This window comes from Anguilla rostrata, chromosome 10, assembly GCF_018555375.3.
Source record: "Anguilla rostrata isolate EN2019 chromosome 10, ASM1855537v3, whole genome shotgun sequence".
Classification (NCBI taxonomy): domain Eukaryota; kingdom Metazoa; phylum Chordata; class Actinopteri; order Anguilliformes; family Anguillidae; genus Anguilla; species Anguilla rostrata.
In genome coordinates this window covers 14,857,141-14,872,899 of record NC_057942.1, presented here as the reverse complement: position 1 = coordinate 14,872,899, position 15,759 = coordinate 14,857,141, and the positions used below count along the sequence as shown (strand labels likewise).

Below are 15,759 nucleotides of genomic sequence, written 5' to 3'. Positions count from 1 at the left end.
TTGTACTTATATATCCAGAATTTAATTTATATATTCAGAATTGAAGTTATATATTCGGAAATTGAATGTATATATTCGGGAATTGTACTTATGTGCACGGTTCACCAGGGATATAGTAAACTAATTAAATCAAGGTAGGCTATAAACGAACACTATTAAAATCTGCGGTGTCTATGACACTGCATCCATGTTTTGCATGTTCTGTAATTGACAGCCGGTCCTCTTTATTTATGACTTACATACAGTGCCGTGGAAAAAGTTACCCCTTCCTGATTACCTCTATTACATATTTGTCACACTGAATGGTTTCAGAACCTCAGACAAATTGAAGGCTAATATTACACAAAGACAACCCAAGTAAATGAAAAATACAGTTTTAAATGATTATTTCATTTATATAATGAAAAAAAGTTATCAAGCATCCATGTCACCGGTGAAAAAGTAATTGTCCCCTTAAACTTAATAAGTTGAACCAACTGAGCAAAAACTAACCAAATGCTACTATAATTTGATATCAGTCGTTCACATCACTGTGGCTGACTCAGAACTGCTTTTATTCTGACAAATTGGTAGGTGGTAAGTACAAACTGCTCGTTTCAGGTCCCGCCACAGCATTGCTATTGGTACTCAAGTCATGGCTTTGACTAGGCCAAAACTTTAATTTGCTTGTTTTACAGCCATTCAGGATTTGCTTTTGTGTTTTGGATCATTGTCTTGCTGCAAAGACCAATTTCGCTTCAGCCTCAGCATACAGACAGATGGCCGGACATTCTCCTTAAGCACAGAACATAATTCAGTGCAAATGTGAGGATGAGCATTGATGTTAGTGGTTTCCGCCTTGCTACTCTCCCATGAATCCCATTTTTGCCCAGTCTATTTCTTATTGTGGAGTGGAGTCATGAATACTGATCCCAGCTGAGGATAGAGAGGCCTGCAGTTCTAATTGAATGTTCTTCTGGGATCTTTTGTATCTTCCGAGATGAGTGATCGCTGCACCCTTGGATAAATTTTGGTAGACCAGCCACTTATGGGAAGATTGACCACTATTCCATGTGTTTTCCATTTAAAGATAATGGCTCTCACTGTAATTCGGTGGAGTCCCAAAGCCTTAAAAATGCCTTTTTCCTCTCATCTCTTCTGGAATTTGCTTTTATTGTGGCAGTGCGCTTGTATAAACTTTGTGTTGACTACTTTACTCTGATGGTAAGGTTCAGTACGAGTGAGGTTTAGATTCAACTGGGATGACTGCAATCAAGCCTATGTTCCGCTGAATTTAATTATCAATTAAATTTGATTAATTGGTTGATTGAGTAACTAAGGTGGGAATTATTTCTTCACATGAAGGATATGGGTGTTTGATAACGTTTTTTCATTTAAATGAAATAAGAATTAAAAAAATGTATCTTGTGTTTACTCAGTTTCCCATTATCTAATATTACATTTTATCTAAAGATCTGAAACCATACCAGTCCAGGGTGTATTCCTGCCTCTCACCCAGTGCATGCTGGGATAGGCTCCAGCCCCCCCACAACCCTTACCCAGAATATGTGGTTTAGATAATGGATGGTTGGATGGATGGATCTGAAACCAAATATGAAATAATAGTCATTATAAGTGTGCACGTGTAATTTTATGACATTGTCCTATTAATCAAGGTGGTATAGTCTCAATACAATTCTGTCCTGTGTTGTTTTAGTTATTGCTGTACTAACACAACACATCTTATGATTGACAATACAATAACAGCGTGTAAAAATAAAGGGATTTAATAGTCAAAAATGCATTTTGAAATACAAATGTGTGAATTCAGTCCAAGAGGTAGAACTAATACAGTCAAAATGCTATTGGAACTGAAACTCACTTTACATCTTTGTACGGGGAAAAATGGCAAAATTGTGTCTTTTACATGATGGACATCTCATAGTATATCAAACAAAATATTTAATGACAGCTTCAGCTAAGGCAATACTGATAAAATATTGTTCAATTAAAAAAACTAAAACATAAAACTCATCCATTTTATTTCTGGGAGAATATAACACTAATAGTTCATGAGTGGAACTTTCCTTATGCTGTAATATACCTCTCCATAAATCTGCAATGTTGAATTACATAAATACATTCAGTATTATAGCACTTTAATTAATCTTGATCCCACAACACAAAGCACAAATTATAAAACCTAACAAATAAAGAAGTATCCAAGTTAACACATAACACTCTTGCATTGTCTCTCAACATTTTCATAACTTTACCTGACATTAACAACATTATGTGTGAGCTAGGATGTACATTTCAGTTATATATAATTAAAACAACTCTTATTAATAATGTCATCATATTCTTAAGAACACAAAACATTTTTATTATTGGGATTTGCGATACAAAATGAAAACTGTGGTCCAGCAGTTTCAATTATATTTGAACCATGCATACCATTCTTTGTAGACTCCTGTCCATTCATGTTACTCTCCTATAAGGCTGAACTTGACCTATTTTTGTTTTTATTTTTATTGTGGGCAGTACGTTCCTGGCTTAAGCCCTAGCATCTGAAACACAGCAAACAGGAATATGTGAAGTAGCTGCTGTCAAGTGGCATGTAATCCCTCTTTTAATTTGTTTGTGGGGGAGGGGAGTGGTAGTCATGGATACAGTGTGATTCAGCCCTTGCGATCAGTAGGGATAGCTGGAGATAGAAATGTAGATGATGAAGATGCTCTGATACGTGACGTGGCCCTGAGCGGAGAGGGTGGTGGCTTGAACTCGGAGGCGCACCAGGCCTGGCCGGTCCAGCGGCCGCACCGTGAAGATGATGCCCCGCCCGGCCTCATCCCGGATGGCGAACCATTGCCCGTCAGGTGTGTCCCCGCCCTGCTCCAGGATGGTGAAAGCCGTGCGGTCCTGCAGGACCCCAGCCTCGGAGAATGCGGACAGGCGCACCACGTTGTGATTGGCTGGGATGCCCAAGGGGAGGGTCAGCAGCTTGTACTGCAGCACGAGGGGGGACCCCCCAGATGCGCAGTCTAGAGAGCAGGGTCTGTAACAGGTTCTGCCAAATAGGGGGAGATAAAGTTGTGAGTCAGTAGGGGAGGCAGACCAAATTCCATGAGTGTGAGAAGAGTCTAATTTGTTGTTGGCTGTTTGCATTTTTCTCAGTTTTTTCCTTGCATCATAATATTTTCAATGACTATTATTTTTGACAATGAAGAACACTTCGCACACACTGGTAATTTGCTGATTGGCTAATTAATGTGACTTAACACCAGTCCTTACGACTCTTAAACTCAGTTCTGTATTTGTGTGTGGATTTCATTTGCTTGTTTAGTTAGCTAGCCAAGCCAACCTATAAACCTTAAAAGCTATCCAGTATGTACTGATCATGTGACATATTGTACTGTCAACTTTGTATGCTGCTGTGTGCTTGTACCAACTGCAGAAATCATCCAGCCACCAGCACTGCAAGTGGTGTGTATCCGCTTTCCAGTGTACAACCATAGCCAAAAACAGGTTTCCTGTTACCTATAGTTCATGGCCTGGCTGAGCTTTTCCCTCACACACACTTGCTTCTTACCCAGGACTACCCCCTCTCTGGTACGAGGTAGGACAGGGCGTGTCCAGGCACTGGTACCCTCCACGAGTGTTGAAGCACATCTGGTTGGGGCCACACTGGATGCCCTGCTCCGTGCACTCATCGATATCTGAAGAAGGAAGATGGAAGAAATGTGCATCGCATTTGACGTGATCGCAGACCAGGAATTTTGCTCTAAGCACATTGGGGCAGCCAGCCACACTCACCTTTGCAGCTCCTCCCATTGGGTAAGAGCTGGTAACCTGGGGGACACAGGCACTGGAAACTGCCCACTGTGTTCCGACACTCGTGCTGGCAGGGTTTCCTCAGCAGACACTCATCTACATCTGCACAGAGAGAAAGACAGCAAGAAGATTAATAACATTGTTATTACTATTCATTTTGTTTTCCATCGGTTTTCCTAACCATGTGTTTACTGATGATGTAAGTTTTAATGTTTACATTTAGAGCGTTACACTTTGATATTTACCTAATTAAATACCTTTGCTATAAAGCATTTTGATTTGAATTTTATTTGAATTCCCGAGAGAGAGAATGCATGCAAAGAGATATAATGAGAGGTCACAGAATCAGTCACTGTAGGACAGAGCAACATGGGCTCAACTTCGGAAAGTGTGCAGCAGAAGGAAAAGGTTGGGAAGCACTGATGTAAGGAACAAAACAACACAAGTTGTACTGAATGAGGGCCAACACTGAACATGGCTCTTTTGTGCATGTACGCTTTATACAATCAAACAGTCAAAGCGTATGACGACAACTGAAGTCTTTGTTTTTGAAATGCTGCCTCGCCTGACCTTTTCCATCACTGGTCACAGAGCTGAGTCAGTGAGCGCGCTGTTTCCTGGTCCAGTACCCACCCACGCACGCGCCGTCCCTGCGGCTGTAGCCCAGCGGACAGCCGTTCCGGCTGCCGTGTGAGAGGCCTTGCTGCTGGGGCTGGACGGAGAGGCGGGAGAGCACCGGCCGGCCCAGCGTGGAGACCAGCTGCGGCCGCAGCCTCGCCAAGATCCGCGTGCCGTTGGCGGGGGCCTGCCCCCTCTCCAGCCCGGCACAGGAACGCCCGTCGCCCAGCAACGTGGTGCCCGGCGGGCACGTGCAGCGGAAGCTGCCAGGCACATTGCGGCATTTGTGGGCGCAGGGGCTGGGCACCTGTGTGCACTCGTCAATGTCTGAAAAAGAGGCCATTGAGACTCATAAATCATACCAAGTCCTCCTCTCCCTCCACCTTCCCAGACAAACCTTTCAAATAGCTTTCTTCTGTTTAACTAATCTATAATAAAATTGACAAATGAGAAAATGAAGAAAAGACAGTAGCACAAACTAAAACGGCAGCGTAGGCGGCAGTGTATTATAATGGCTAAGGAGTTGGTCTTGTAACCTAAAGGTCGCAGGTAGGACATTGCCGTTGTACCCTTGAGGGAAGTACTTAGCCTGCATTGCTCCAGTATATATCCAGCTGTATAATTGGATACAATGTAAGTCGCTCTGGATAAGAGTGTCTGCTAAATGCCTGTAATGTAATGTAAAACAGAATTTTGCTTACCCAGGCATGGCCGCCCCACGCCCTGTGACCTGTATCCTCGGGGGCACACACAGCCGTACCCGCCCACAGTGTTCTGGCAGATCTGGCTGTAGCGGCACATGTGACTTCCGTCCTGGCACTCGTCCACATCTGTGACACGCAGGCAGAGTGGGCGTTCAAACCTGGCGTGACATCACACCGCACACACGTGTCGTATCAATGACAGGGCTTCCCCGATTGGCCGCTGGGGTCCTCTTACCTACGCAAGCCCCGCTCTCCGATTTGGTCATGCCAGCTGGACAACTGTCGAAGCACTGGTACCCGCCCTCTGTGTTGCGGCACTCCTGGTGGGCCGGGCACACTTTCCTCGTGCACTCATTGATGTCTAAATGTATGGAAGCACAAAGAGATTCACCTTCAGCAATCCAGCAGAAGGACAAAGGAGCCTCTAACCTCTAACTTATTTCTCTGAGACTCACTTGATCTTTTTTTTTTTTTACTGATTCTTCTCTCAAATGTCTCTCTATAAACTGCACAGGTCACATTATGTTGTCAATAAGACAGGGATGATATCATATCAGTCCAAACGAGGCTGGTACAAATGACAACTTATTCCAAATGCACTTTTCTCCTTGTTTCAGAATGTTCTACCTTGGGTAGCACAGATAGCCCCTTAATCAGTACCTTAGCTCATAGCAAAAGTAACTGCTAACATGCTGCAATGTTACTGACCTAAGCAGCGGACACCGGACAACTGGTACCCTGGGTGACAGGCACAGCGGAAGGAACCCAGGGTGTTCATGCACTGCTGATGGCATGGTGACAGGGAGGACTCCTGGCACTCATCCACATCTGAAACACAGACACACACACACACACAAATGCACACGCACACGTTTCAGTCACAGACAGAGGTCAGAGATCAACCTCACTAGAACAGCAACTCTAATGTAACTCCTAATTAAAATTAATGTTGTGTTTCAACTGTGAGTGAAAAACGATGTCACTTTTGAAACAGACTGTTCCCTGTTTTTCCATTTGTCTTCATTTGATAAGCTTTGAAAATGGAGAATCAATAATGAACCCAAAACCATAAATCAGGCAGTGGGAGAGCTCGTCCATCGACCCATTCCTGCTGTCTGGTCATAACATACTAACACACTAAAGGGTACTAACTAGATAGTATCTAGCACTGTATCAAGCCTGGTCTTGAAACCCCCAAGAGTTTCTGCCTCAACTACATGACCAGGCAAGCTATTCCACACAGACTACTCTCTATGTGAAGACATATTTCCTGATGTCTGTGCAGACATTACCTTAAGCTGATTTCCATTTATGCCCCCTTGTTCTACTGACAACTCAACCCAAAGACTCCTTTTACTAAGCTTGAAGAGATTATATGATTATTTAATTACTTTTTGCATATTGGGCAATTTGCCTTTCAAAGAGCCTTTTTGCTACCTTTAGGTCTTTTTTAACATAAGCATACATATTACAATATTCAGCCTTATTACTCTCAGTACTGTCATTTTTATATATCTTATAAAGTTTGTTCTTTTTTCTCAAATTCTCCCATATAGCACACATACCCTCGCAGCTGGTTCCCAAAGCACTGGGCTTGAATCCTGGCCCACACTGGGCCTGGCATCGATACGTTCCCAGAGTGTTCACACACTGTTGATTGTAGTGGCACCTGTGTGAGCCCTGAGCACACTCGTCGATATCTGAAGGGAGAGGTCACACACATGTCCTGTCATGCATCCCATGGGAACTCAGGTTTAGTCTTTTTACTAATAAATACTAGTCATTTTACTCCATTTAAAAGCTCTCAAGAATAAACATATTCATCTCAAACCTAGTTCAACACTGCAGGTGTGTTTGCATTGATTTTCGCACAACTAGATACAGCTTATACATTTCTATGAATGCACCTGTGATGTCAGAATCATTTAGGCATGACGACAATCACTTTTTTGTTTAGGTTAACGAAAGCCTAAACAAGATGGTCATAACATCTCAGATGTGAAACAAGATCAAATCCCAGCAAGAGCTCAAACATCAGTGGTAGCAGCTGAGATAAAAATTTATATATTCTGCATATTTTGATATAACCCCAATCAAATTAATAATGAAAGTGATTTATTGTCACCTTAAAAAAAGGTACAGGATGATTGTCAGTTAAAGATGCCTACCTCGCTTGTTTATTGTTCAGAGTACCATTGCAAACCCATGTATGTCATAGCTGCTTGTGCACCAGTGCTCCGAGCGGCTCACCTTGGCAGGTGTTGGAGTGCGGGGAGATGCTGAAACCGGATGGACAGGCACAGGAAAATCCGCCCATGACATTATTACAGGAGTGAGAGCAAGGGGATTGGACAGCGCACTCGTCCTCATCTGAGAGAAAGGACAGACAGCCACACGCACACGCACACATGCACACACACACACATTATACACATATACACATATAAACAAACAGGAGCAAATACAAGGAGAATGTTGTTAGAAGTTGCAATACTGTTTAGTTTCAACACATTAAACTTATAATATATTGAACTAGAAAACTACTTATTCACCAATGATCAACAGAATTCGCACATTTGTGAGCATGAGTGAGTGAGGCTGAGCTTTGTGGACTGAGGCCGGAAGACATTAGCCAGCATCAGAAAAGTGCTAGGCTGTAAATGAAATTAAGATAATCACTTTCTACAGTAGTGCTCGTGTTGTCCGAGCTTATTGAATATGGCGAGGAAACACTGCATCGTGTCCAAGAGGTAACTGGGCCACCGCTTTACATGAATTCCTGCCATCTATCTCTAAATCTAAACGGATTTGTGTTTCCAAATATCTTTGGCAAATCAAGTAATCATACGATTTGTGCAGAGTCACTGTGGATGATGTGCTCATTTACGGAGCAGAATGTTGGTCTGAGTGGCATATTAGATTGCAGCCTCTCGGTCATAACAGCTGGTGTTTTGGGCTCCGTTTGGGATACAAAGCTTGATGGGTGCATTTTCTAATGAACCACAATCTTATTTATCTTATTCTATGCCATTTTATTGAATAGAATGTTCTAAATAATTTATGACTGAAGAAGCATTTTTTGATTTATAAAGCTGAACATGGGCCTGGTCCATTAAAAAATGGGAAAATATTTCACAAAGAATTTAGTTGTTTGGGCTTTTGACTTAATCTCATTTAATAGGATGACTCATGAATTTAAAATCACCATTGGCAGACATGGCTTACCAGCACAGTATGAGGTTGCATCCAGGATGAAGCCTTGAGGACAGGTTTCTCCTTCACCATCTAAGAGTATAGGTGTAAAGGTCAAAGGTTAATATTCAACACTAAAAGACAGGCAAGAAAAAAACAAAAAGCTTGATCTAGCAGTAATTGCAATCACTGCCTGTTAACCACAAACATGTATTTAGCAGTTTGGCACTCACCAGGAATGAGGAGGGACACAGTAAGCTGGAAGTCCAGACTCAAGGTAAACCGGCTATAGGCCCCATTGATGTTCGAGACCCTCAGGAGCTGCAGCAGGGGGCCCTGGCGGCCCTGACTCCCCTCGTACACCAGTGAGTGGTTGCAGCGCAGCAAAAGAGGAGCGCCGCCCTGCTGGTGGGTCTGGGAGGACCATGCGTACAACTGCCCTGGGCCGGTCTGCACATAGGATTCATCAAACTCCTGAAAGAGGACAAACTGAGGTCAGAAATCCTCTCCAGAGCATGTGCACTTTAAAGTCTAGGCCTCAATCTTTGTCTTAAACTTTGGCTCAAGAAATTATAGAGACATTTATCTCTTCTAAAGACCAGGTCCAATCAAAATAGCAATCTTTTAATAGTTACTCAAAAAGGACTGAATAAACCAAATACTTTGATAATTAAACCTTGTCAAAGTCGACATTTTATATAAGTTTTTTTTCTACAAATACTGCCTGTCACAAGATGATTTGGTATTGGTCATTTGAAGACCATGGTTATTTCTTGATTAACATGGCATTTACATTTTTCAGCCGTGCAACCTTTTAGTGGTTGGCCAATCCGGAGACGACCTGAAGATAAAATCCATATCCATATACAGGATGAATGTGCTGTGTCAGACATTCAGCACTCATGTTTAGAAATGGCATATTTAACAACAACGAAAAGGAAATCTTACTGCTTTACTTCATGAATAATAAGTAAGAATATAGCTTTATCTTCCAACGTAATGGAAACTTTAATTGTAATTGCACAGGATCTTTAAATCTTTTATCTCTAGAAACTAGGTCATATTCTATAATGGTATGAAAGGTGGTCTCGGGGCTGCTGAAATCACTTTAAATCTGGCATTCAAATCAGACATAAGGCTTGCTCCTGAGGTTTCAGTTTGGGGTCCATCACAATAAGAATCAGAATTAAAATCACTTTTATTGGCAAGTACATTCATATATACCAGGAATTTGATCCAGTAGAGTGGGCCTGACAGCAGAAATAGACTACCTCAATAGACAAGAATTACACATACATATATAATTTACAATATGAAACATAAAAACACACATTTCAAAATGTACAGAATAAACACATTTAGTCCAAAGGGTAAATGTGCATATATAGCAGTGGTATTCCATGGATATTAGCATTTTGAGTGGTTTAGAAGTGATGAGAAGGAGCAGGGCATAGAGTCAGGGAAGGGGGATGGTCAGAGTGGACCAATTTGATGGTTGATGAGGGCCATGCCTCAGGGCACTCATCGACATCTGATTATGTAATGTAGTACTGCAAGAACTAAAGCTCTTTGAGAGGTCAATCAAATAGTTGGGCAGTCATTTAGTCAATGTTTCCCATGCTCAGTGAAGTGGATTCTGGATCCAGCCAGGTGCCGCAATGTTGGCTGGACCCCAGACGTTTTACAAAGTAAAACAGCAATGAGACTTGACCCTGTACTGACCTGCAGGCTAATGTGAGATCCGGACAGGATTTGGGGGACAAAGCCATTGATGACAATGTCGACCAGGAGAACTCCATCTGCGTCCAGACCTCGAGCCACATGGGTCAATCGTAGGATCTCCCCTAGTTACAAAAATAAAGTTACAACACCATGTCCCGCTCTCTGAAATAAACAACTCCTAGCAGACACACAAACTAAGTTATTTATTCAAAGTTTCCCAATTTATCTCAAGGGAATGAGGTTCTGTCGTTCTACAGCCATCCTCACCTGTCTCAAACTCCAGCTGAGACTCCTGTCTGAACTGACCCTGGGTCAGTGAGTAGCCGTTCCTGGTACCGCCAGTCTGCAGAACGGTGGTCCAGTAGATGGGAGCGAAAACAGACAGCAGCACACGCAGCAACGGACCTGAGGCACAGCCCGGAAGGTTCAGATCACCTCTAACTCCAAGCACAACCCCAACATCACCCCTCCTTATGTATGCTACCATTACTAATGTACTGTATGGTAGATGCCCTTAAACTAGGGTGATATATTGTATCTATGGTGGCAATATTGTTCAGCATCTCGGAGCTCTATGCCTGAACAGCTGGAGCCATTGAGATAAAGCAGGTCTCACTGACCCTGGTCCCAGTGAGACACAGGGTCTGCTGAGGTTTTTTCTGTTAAAAAGTAAATTCATGTCATCTGCTTTCTTGGGTCTAAAGAGTATGTAGGATTTACACCTATGACCCCCCTTCCCACCCCTTTGCCCAAATACAGTACCTAAACCATTCCACCAGACCTATTTGGTAGCATCCCCGCTCTCCCTCTCATATGAGTGCACTCACCCACACTGGCTGGGATGTCATTGACATGGGCCTCCAGCTTGCTGGTGCCCTGCTCTAAGTCGTCCGTGATGTTGGCCTCCAGGAAAGCCACGCCAAACTCCTCCTCATTCACCATACCTATGAGGCTGCCCCGTGCACGCCGAGGGACCTCTCCTTGGAGCCACCAATCAGGAAAGGGACAGAGGTGATGTCAGAGTAGAGAAACTTGAGGAAGAAAAGATGCCCTGCTCTGGACATGTTCAAGCATATCACCCATATCACCCAAGTCCCATTTCTCTGTGATAAACTGGATGGCTGTTAAGACAGAGGAACATGAACGTAATCTTGGATTTAAAGACTACCTGGACAAAGTTTGGAGTGACAGCTCCTGGAATCCGTGCTTTGTCCCTCACATGGTCTCCCGCCATTGGCCGGAACAGGATTGTTGCACAATCGGATTCGTTCTTGGACCCCCTGCCCACATGTGACACTACATGGGCCCCAATTTCCCCAGCTAGAAAACCCTCCAGGGACTGAACCAACAGACAAAAACAGTTAATGAGACAATTGATTTTAGAAATTTAGACATTACCTTTTCTAAATTTGCATTGACATCTTCATAGCATGTAAACATATTGTTACTCCCGTATACCCACTTATAGTATTGAGCATGATGTTTGTACGCAGCTAATAAATAGAATTAGCAAATGCAATAATAACATCAAAATCCTGCAAATACAGTATGGCATGGGCATGCATGTGGTGCTGTTTGGTGGCCCTAATAAAGATGTAGCAAGTACGCAGCAACCAGTAATAACGTTTTTAGCAAATGGAAATGTACTGCCGCGTAGAGCTAGATATGGGCCAGATGCTATATTAATAATATATGAGAAGTGAGAAATTGATAATGAGTCACCCACTCTGCACTTTCAGAGCGACGGTCCTCTCTGCCATTCCAGCATCGCTCTCTGCAACACAGCGGTACTCCCCTGAATCCCCACTCTGAAATGCAAACACGAGCATAAACAGCCAGGAGCATTACCATAGCATGTCCCATATACTGCACACAGTACCACTTACATTTAATTTTTGAATATGCATAATCCATGTATTATCCACAAGTAAATTGATATACTGGAAATTACTGAGGAAATTTAGCACCTTGCTAAGGGTGCTATAGCAGCCTGCCTTACTCTGGGAACCAACTCTTCAATTGTCCAGTTAATGGACCAGCTCCTTACAGCCCACAATGGAAATACAATAGTTTTATGAATTAGTGGACTAATCCTCTTAAAGCACTGGAAAGATTCCAGAGTGGATTTTGTCCTTGATGCTAGTGTAAAAGCATAATATGGAAATACATTTAAAAAAAACATCTGTTGTTTACAATAACTGCCATTATATTGAAGGATACAAAAAACAAATGACATAAAAGACTGCTGCTTCCTGCCGCCAGCGGCCCTGCCACAGGGATACAGTCACGCTGTCAATTACAGCTGTAACAGCATTACAGCCCAGCCACTCGGATTCCAGGCCGGGAGCCCAAAGAACATCACTCTCGAGACACTAATTCCATTAGCCACTCAGTCTAAACCAGAATCTGATTTCCCTGGGCCTTGGGGAACTTCAGCAGCAATCACAGAATGTTCCAGTAAACTTCCTCCTTTCAAAAGTTTTTCTGTGCACATTGGAGCCAAGTGCCCTGGCCAAAAATAGTGAACTTCAAAGCCCTGAAACTTCTGAGTCTTGTCAAGCTTTTTTTTTTGAGGGTAAACAAAGTAAAGAAAGATCATAGAATACATTTATATCTATAAATATATACTACAATTTACATAATGATTGCACATACTGGTTTATGTGATTAAATTCCTGACCTCTGTAACCAGTAGTTCCATCGTCTCAGCACTTGGAGGTCACGCTAGACTCTTGTCTTGTTAAAGAGTCGACCCATTTCAGTGCATCAACCATATGAATTGAGTCCAGCCATTGGTGGCGTCAGGTTAAAGGCTATAAGGGGGGTCAAAGGTCATGCAAACTGTGTGTTTACCGTTACGCCGTAGATGGCCAGGGAGCCGTTGTGCATGGGGTGCAGACGCAGGGTGCTGAGCAGGGGCCGCCCGTCCCGCAGCCAGCGCAGTGAAGGGGCGGGGTCACCCCTGACTGAGCAGTCCAGCAGGGCCGTGGCACCCTGAGGCACTGTTTGGGAGCTGTGGGCCTCACCACTGATGACTGGGGGTTCTGGAGGGGGACAGGGTACAGACACCAAAACATAACTTTTTGTTTCTCCTCCTCAAACAACTTGTTAATGAAACATAGTTAAGTCACTTAGTAAATTATATTACTTATTCTGTTTATTTGTCATTGTAAAAATCCTAAGTAAATTAAATGCACATAAAGTGTATTATCCTGTAAATCAGGGGTTCGCAACCCTGATCCTGGTGTACTAAAGGATATGCTGGTTTTTTTTATTAGTCAGTACTTAATTTAATTATTTGTTCATTTAGAAACCCATTAGTTTAATTTACCTTCTCTTCTAGGGTTCATATCCAAATACAGTACAAATAAAAATAATATGGGTCATTAAATTGTAGGAGTGCATAGCAATCACATAAAATAAAAATAAATGTATAAGCCCAAAAGTTCACAAAATGGCAGCAGCATTAGCTGCACCCACATTGAAATCTGTCTTTTAAAGTCAGTGATTAATTGATCAGCTAAATCAATTCATCACTCAACCTGGTTTCTTGGGTCTAAATTGGTTGTAGATTTTAAGGTTAAGAAAAACCCAGCATTCCATGCATCCCAACAGGACCAAGCTATGTTGTAAGGCCAAACTTAAACACACCGTTTAGTACATGACGGTCAGATTTGTCTTTTTATTAAATAGCACAAAGTTAGAGGGTGGCCACTGGCCACAGCAATGCTGTTTTATCACCACCTTCTCCTCCTAACTTCCACCTCTGCCACTTTCCCCACAGACGAGGGTCTACCTCTGACACGGACGAATGAGAGAGCCCGGATGGTGCCCACGCTGTTGTCTGCCTTGCACACGTAGGTGCCCGCGTCGCTCACGGACACGTTCTCGATGACCAGCAAGCTCCTGCCTGCTTCATCCACTCTGGGACCTGGGAGAAGCAAGAGGTCACCACGCTCAGAAAATCGACAGGGGAAACATTTAGCTGCTCTGCTGTGTACACGCCCATCCATTTTCTGACCTCAATACCACAGCAATACGACAATAAGTCCAAAGCACTTCTTTCACATTACATTACAGGCACTTAGCAGATGCTCTTACACAACGTTTGACCCAGACTTTTGGACTTCTGACCTGGACCCTTCATTAAATTATTCTTTGTAATGATACCGCTCTGTCTGGATGTTGGTGTACTGCAGGTACCTGTTTTCAGCAGACGTCACATACTATTTGCCATAAACATTTTATTTTGTAATTTTCAACAATGTTTTGTCTACTGGCTTTTTGTAGTACATTTATGTCATTACTATGCAATTTATGCTCAAATCATCTGTAATAGCTTAGGAAAGAAAATCTACTTGGAGGAAAATAAAATATAAATCTGCATAAGAAATCATAAGAATATCCCCCACTTAATGGACTAACTACATTCTTCCAAATTATGACAGAGCACCCAGCCATTTAGACAAAAATAATTGCATTCATCAGTTATTATTGTACTGCATTATGTTATTGTATTGTACTGTATTATTATCACAGAGATAATAACTACTATTGTGTTTAAGGTAAGAAACATCTTTGAAAAACTTTAAGCTATTCAAACGACAAGGGATGACATATGCCCAGTATTAGTACTCCTGACAGAGTGTGTTGGGTGTGCTATGTTGTACCAGAGAAGGGGCTGTTATTCACGGTCCAGGAGATGGTCGGGATGGGCATGCCCTGGGCGTGGCAGGACAGGGAGAGGCGCTGGCCCGTGTTCAGTGTCACGTCGCCCGGCAGCTCCTTGAAGGCGGGCCGCATGTTGACGGACAGGCGGATCTCCTGCCGGGCGGTGCCGGCGGCATTCACAGCCACACAGGTGAACACACCTGCATCACCTGGCTGCCAGGGGAACGGCAGAGACAATAGCATCATTGTATGTTTGGCTTAGCAGGAGCACGCTTAATCGGGGTGATTAACAATAGTTACATGTCACAAATCAGGAAATGCATACAGGTAGAATTACAAAAGAAGCTGTAATCTACCTTGAACAAATAGAACAATGCTTCACCTCAGATTTTAACCAGTATCATTTTGGCTTTGTCATGTTCCCAAATAATTGCAGCACACTACGTTATACAAGGGTTTCAAATTATGAACATTTAAAATACTATTCTTTCACATGTTCATTTTCTGCTCAATGACATGTTTGATGTTGGATATGCATGAAAGCATTCAGGGAGACCGAACAGCACAGTGAGAAAATAGAGTAGAAGCTAGAGCCGTGGGGCATGCATGACCTGGTCCAGCACAGTCAATACAGTAATTATAGCACATCTGTATTGATTGCCATTGGTACTGACCTAAGAACTACATAAGAACAATTCCACTGAGGAATGCTGCTGTATTTACATTTATATGTATTCATGGTGCCAATGCTCTTAGCCTCAGCAAATACATAGAGATATGAAAATCACATGCAGCCCTACTATAATGAGTGTCAATCACAGGAATTGAAGAGTGCAACAAACACTGGTTCATTACAATTGTCACTCTCACAGATGTTCTATATAAAAGCCAGATCAACTCCTGCAGTCCTTCAATAATTCACTACCAGGTATGGACCAACATTTGTCCTGGAAAACTAAAGTTCATTGAACAATTAGATGATTCAGCAGGTTTGCATTCGTGAATTAACTGAACTTAACATGAAAATAATAATACCATG

At 42.6% G+C, this 15,759-nt stretch overlaps 1 protein-coding gene across 1 annotated transcript in view; it reads right to left on the bottom strand.

Moving 5' to 3' along the window:
- Positions 1-1,750: 1,750 nt before the first annotated feature.
- hmcn2 (hemicentin 2) overlaps positions 1,751-15,759 on the bottom strand; it is a 61,799-nt gene continuing 47,790 nt past the window's right edge. The window contains exons 63-81 of the mRNA XM_064354367.1: positions 14,720-14,933; positions 13,846-13,980; positions 12,903-13,093; positions 11,776-11,857; positions 11,218-11,388; positions 10,877-11,029; positions 10,317-10,454; positions 10,050-10,171; positions 8,561-8,801; positions 8,361-8,420; positions 7,386-7,505; positions 6,701-6,835; positions 5,844-5,963; positions 5,371-5,496; positions 5,133-5,261; positions 4,447-4,758; positions 3,796-3,915; positions 3,572-3,698; positions 1,751-3,049 (exon numbers count right to left, since the gene is read on the bottom strand). Of these exons, the coding sequence (XP_064210437.1) occupies positions 2,674-3,049; positions 3,572-3,698; positions 3,796-3,915; positions 4,447-4,758; positions 5,133-5,261; positions 5,371-5,496; positions 5,844-5,963; positions 6,701-6,835; positions 7,386-7,505; positions 8,361-8,420; positions 8,561-8,801; positions 10,050-10,171; positions 10,317-10,454; positions 10,877-11,029; positions 11,218-11,388; positions 11,776-11,857; positions 12,903-13,093; positions 13,846-13,980; positions 14,720-14,933 (3,072 nt within the window). The 3' untranslated portion in view covers positions 1,751-2,673. The remainder of the gene's footprint in view (positions 3,050-3,571; positions 3,699-3,795; positions 3,916-4,446; positions 4,759-5,132; positions 5,262-5,370; positions 5,497-5,843; positions 5,964-6,700; positions 6,836-7,385; positions 7,506-8,360; positions 8,421-8,560; positions 8,802-10,049; positions 10,172-10,316; positions 10,455-10,876; positions 11,030-11,217; positions 11,389-11,775; positions 11,858-12,902; positions 13,094-13,845; positions 13,981-14,719; positions 14,934-15,759) is intronic.